General features: G+C 41.7%; 1 protein-coding gene across 5 annotated transcripts in view; it reads left to right on the forward strand.

Annotated features, from left to right (window-relative positions):
- Positions 1-1,082: 1,082 nt before the first annotated feature.
- The window catches only part of Vps13b (vacuolar protein sorting 13 homolog B (yeast)), a 657,708-nt gene continuing 654,583 nt past the window's right edge, over positions 1,083-4,207 (forward strand). For 2 of the 5 annotated variants that reach the window (XM_005381857.2, XM_005381855.2), the window contains exons 1-2: positions 1,093-1,175; positions 1,588-1,763. In XM_005381857.2, coding sequence (XP_005381914.1) covers positions 1,617-1,763 — 147 coding nt within the window. In that variant the 5' untranslated portion in view covers positions 1,093-1,175; positions 1,588-1,616. The other 3 variants (XM_013512757.1, XM_005381858.2, XM_005381856.1) reach the window with 3 other exon arrangements.

The raw sequence follows: 4,207 nt of genomic DNA on the forward strand, positions 1-4,207 counted from the left end.
CTAAGTCACCAAAGGTCTTTCAAGAAATACTGACTTTGGAATTTCAGGAAAGACCTTTAGACATAGGTGGATACTGATAGCATAAGTCTGTTTTCAAAGCGCAGTGGGAGGTGTTTCCTTCAAAGATTACCAAAAATAAGAGAAAAAATTAACACAGCATGTCCTATGCTGTTCCTATAAGTCCAGTATATATTTTCCAAGAATATACTTTCTTGACTTTGTTATCTTGCAAGCTGCTACCAGGTTGGGTTATAGCCTAACACGACCAAGATTAGCCCTTAAAACTCTGCATTCCGTCAGCTATTTCTATTGTCGTAGAACCCTCATTTTTTTCATCTTGACCTTCTCGTGGCTTTAAGTCCCACATCAGACCGCAATCCAACAGTATCCCCAAAGTCTTATTTTTGGCCATTCCTCTTCAATTTCCTGCACCTGCATCAGTAAACAAGGGAATATATTTCACCAACGTTTCCTGAAAGTAACAGAACGCGAGAACTTTTCTGATGTTTGGTCTAAACGTATCCGCCAAAGCTGTCCATTCTAATCCTTTCAATTTTCTCCCCACATTCTCCCTTGGTCAATTAAACCTCGGACTTAAATTTAAATCAGTCTCCTAAATCGCTTCTCCTAACTGAACCCAAGTTCCTCTTCCCAGTCCTCTGTTTCCCAAAGACAACAACTTGTCTTTCTTCAGAGCTGCAAGAAATAGGTCTGTTTCTTCTTGCGCACTAGAGCGGCGACCCGCCAGGGTTGCCCACCTAGGGCTGAAGCCCACGCAAGGAACTGCCGGCGCTTCCGCCCTTACATTCGCAGGCGCCCCCTCTCTCAGCCGGAGCGCCACTTCCGGGTCTCGGGTGTCTCCACTTTACCGGTCCGCCCCTCCCCCGGGCACTTCCTAGAGGCGTGACCTAAAGGCTAGCGGGGTCAGAAAGGGGGCACAGGTTAGCTGAGTGTGAGTTCCCCAGGAAGATGCACTGAGTATCTTCGACGGCCTAGGAAATCCAGTCAGACTGGGCAGTCGCCGGGTGGCGTCGGTGGCGCGCGAGGGGGGGCAGTTTATTTTGAGCACTCAGCGGCGCACACCCGGAAGTTGCGCAGTGCACCAGCTGCGCTGCCACGGGGGGCGGGGCGGGTGCCAGGTACACCGAGGAACACCAGACCGCGCGGTGCCCAGCGTGAGTATCAGCTGAGGTTGGCGGCGGCAGCGGCGGCGGGAGCCAGAGCGAAAGCGGCCCTGCTCTAGCTCTGGGTTTATGGCGGTAGATCCGGCTGAGTTCCGGGAGGCGAGGGCCTTGCAGGGTGGTTGAGCTGCAGCGGGCAGAAAGAGCCGGCTTCTCCCACTCCAGGGGACCCGCTCTCTTCACCTCACCGCCTCTTCCTCTCCTCGCCGGGCGAGGTGAGCCGAGTAGCTCTGGTGGGGAAGTTGTGGCCGGAGCCTGGAGACCACTTCAGCATTCTCGGCGTCTGGGAGGAGGCGAGAGTCCGCTTTTCTGTCTGTCTAGCCCTTTCTGAGAAATAGTTTTTTTTTTTTTTCCCTTCTCTGTACCTTCGAGTCAGTTCTAACATTTCTGTCTTCACCCCTTTCAGCATTTGACTTGGACTTCTAATCTTAAAATATGCTGGAGTCCTATGTAACTCCTATTTTAATGAGCTATGTGAATCGCTACATCAAGAATTTAAAGCCTTCGGACCTACAGCTTTCACTATGGGGTGGAGACGTGGTTCTCAGCAAGCTCGAGTTAAAGTTAGATGTGCTGGAACAGGTACGTTTATAGCTGTCATTGCAAACATTTTCCGCTTGTTTAGATGTATTGTTTCCCATACTTTTGCCATTGTGCCATAAAAATGTAATTTTCCTGCTAATTATTTTAAGCTACCCTGAGACTTACAGTATTTTTTCAACGGTTTCTTTCAAGTGAAAGTTTATTACAATAAGCTTCAGCTGATAAGAAATTTCATTGTTGTTGTCAAGCTGTTCAAATTCTCAGGCCTTACCGATATGCCAATACATATTGTTGAAATTCTGTAGGAAGCTGAAAATATTACCTGTTTTCCTTTTTGAGCAGGGGCCTAGTCTGAAAGACAGCAAAGTTAGATCTTGAGGAAAAGTTCTGTCTCTTACTAGGAAAGATGACATAGATGGCATCTGCAGTGAACTGAGTAGAATACATCAAGAATGACTTTGAAACTTCCTATTATTTACTTTTTAAAGTTCCTTTTTCTTTCTTTTTTTTTTTTTTTTGGTACCAGGAATTGAACTCAGGACCTTGTGCTTGCCAGGCAGGCACTTAAAGTTTCTTTTAGCGTGCATATTATTTGATGCAATTGAATTACAACATTTACTTGGGATAAATGCCAAGCAATTCTTTTATGCTTGAGGATACGAAATATCTGTGGAAAGCTGGGCATGGTGGCACCCACCTGTAATCCCAGCACCTGGGAGGCTGAGGCAGGAGAGTCTTGGTGAGTTCGAGACCAGCCTGAACTACAAAGTGAGCTCAAGCCCACCCTGATCTGCATAACAAGACCCTGCCTCAAAAAGACAAAAAAAAAAAAAAGCAAGTAAAGAAGTACTTGTGGAAGCTCAGAGAATCAGAGACCAACCACTTTTTAGCGAGTAAGAAAAGACTTAAACTGATGGCTGTGGTTAGCAAGTTTTATATTTCATTGCCTCTGTTTTGAATACAGTAGTCTTCTAAAAACTTGACTCCTTTCCCATTCTTCCCCAAGGTTAACTGTCTTAATGTTTACATTTAAAAATTCTCTTATTTAGCACAAACTCTCTCTATAAACACCTCACTTTTTAAATATGAACACACCTGTGCAACTACTATCCAGATCAAAAAATAGAATATTTCCAGCACTCTAAAAAGCTTTTTTTTTTTTTGGCCACTTTGTAATCAGTACTCTGCACTCATAAAATAAGTGACTGCTATTCTGACTTCTGTCAAGATAGATACATTTCCTCTGTTCTTGAACCTTACTTAAATTGGATCATTTGTGTCTGGCATCTTTTGTTTAATATTGTGGCTAAGGTTAGCACATCTTATTGGATGAACAGAAATTTGTTTTGTGGTTTGCCTTTAGTATTGCACTGTAGCAGGATTCCACAATTTATTTACCTGCTCTCCTGTTAATGGACATTTGGGTTGTTTGCAGTTTTTGGCTGTTATGAAGAAAGCCTCTATGAATATTCTTATACATGTATTCAGATGGACGTATGTATTAATTTCTCATAGGCAGCCACCTAAGAGGTAGGCATATAGTTAGGATTAATATATACTGTTTTCCAAAGTGGTTATGTTAATTTTAGCCCCACTAACAGTGTATGAAAATTCTGTTTCACATTTTCACTATTACTTGGTATGTTTGTTATTTTAATTTTAGCCTTCCTTATGAATGTGTAGTGGTAGCATTTTCCTTATGCATAATGCTGAACACTTTTATCTGCTTGTTGGCAATTTGGATATCCTCTTTCGTAAATTCTGTTTTGCCTTTAAAAAATAAAAGTTGTTTTTCTGTTTTTGTCTCTTTCTTTTTGATGTTTGGGAGTTGTTTTTCTTTATTTCTTTCTTTTTTCACTTGGGGGTTGAGTCCAGGACTTCATGCAGGCTGACCATGTGCTAGAGGTTCATTTTTTTCTTTTGAGGGGGAATTACTTCTTTATTAAATATGTGTTTTGCAGTATTCTCTCAGTTTCTAGTTTGTCTTTTTACTCTTTTAAGGGTATCTGGGTCAGCAGAAATTTGTGATTTTATTGAGGCCCAGTGATCTCTCTTTTCCTTTATGATTAGGGCTTTTCATGTCTTAAGAGATCTTTGCTTCTTTAACTTGTGTAACACTTTTTGTTATGTTCTCTTGAATTGTCTATGTATACCTTCATGTCATCTGTAAATAACTCCAGTTTTTTTAAAGTAAAGGAAGACAGTTTATTTGAAGATGGGAAAGGAGGAAAAGAGGATGACAGACAGCTACTTCGAACGAGTAGGGAGAATTTGAGAGTAAATTGCTCCAATAATTCCAGTTTTAAATCCTTTTACTCAATACTTGTAACTTCTATTTCCTTTTCTTTAATTATTTCACTGATGAGGACCTCTTATACAATATGGAGCAGAAGTGATGGTGAGAATAGGTATTTTCTTTTTATTCCTAACTTCAGTGGGAACTAAATATTTTATATATATATAAATTCCATGTTTACAGGAAA

Source organism: Chinchilla lanigera, unplaced genomic scaffold, assembly GCF_000276665.1.
Source record: "Chinchilla lanigera isolate Chin_1 unplaced genomic scaffold, ChiLan1.0 scaffold00016, whole genome shotgun sequence".
Classification (NCBI taxonomy): Eukaryota; Metazoa; Chordata; class Mammalia; order Rodentia; family Chinchillidae; genus Chinchilla; species Chinchilla lanigera.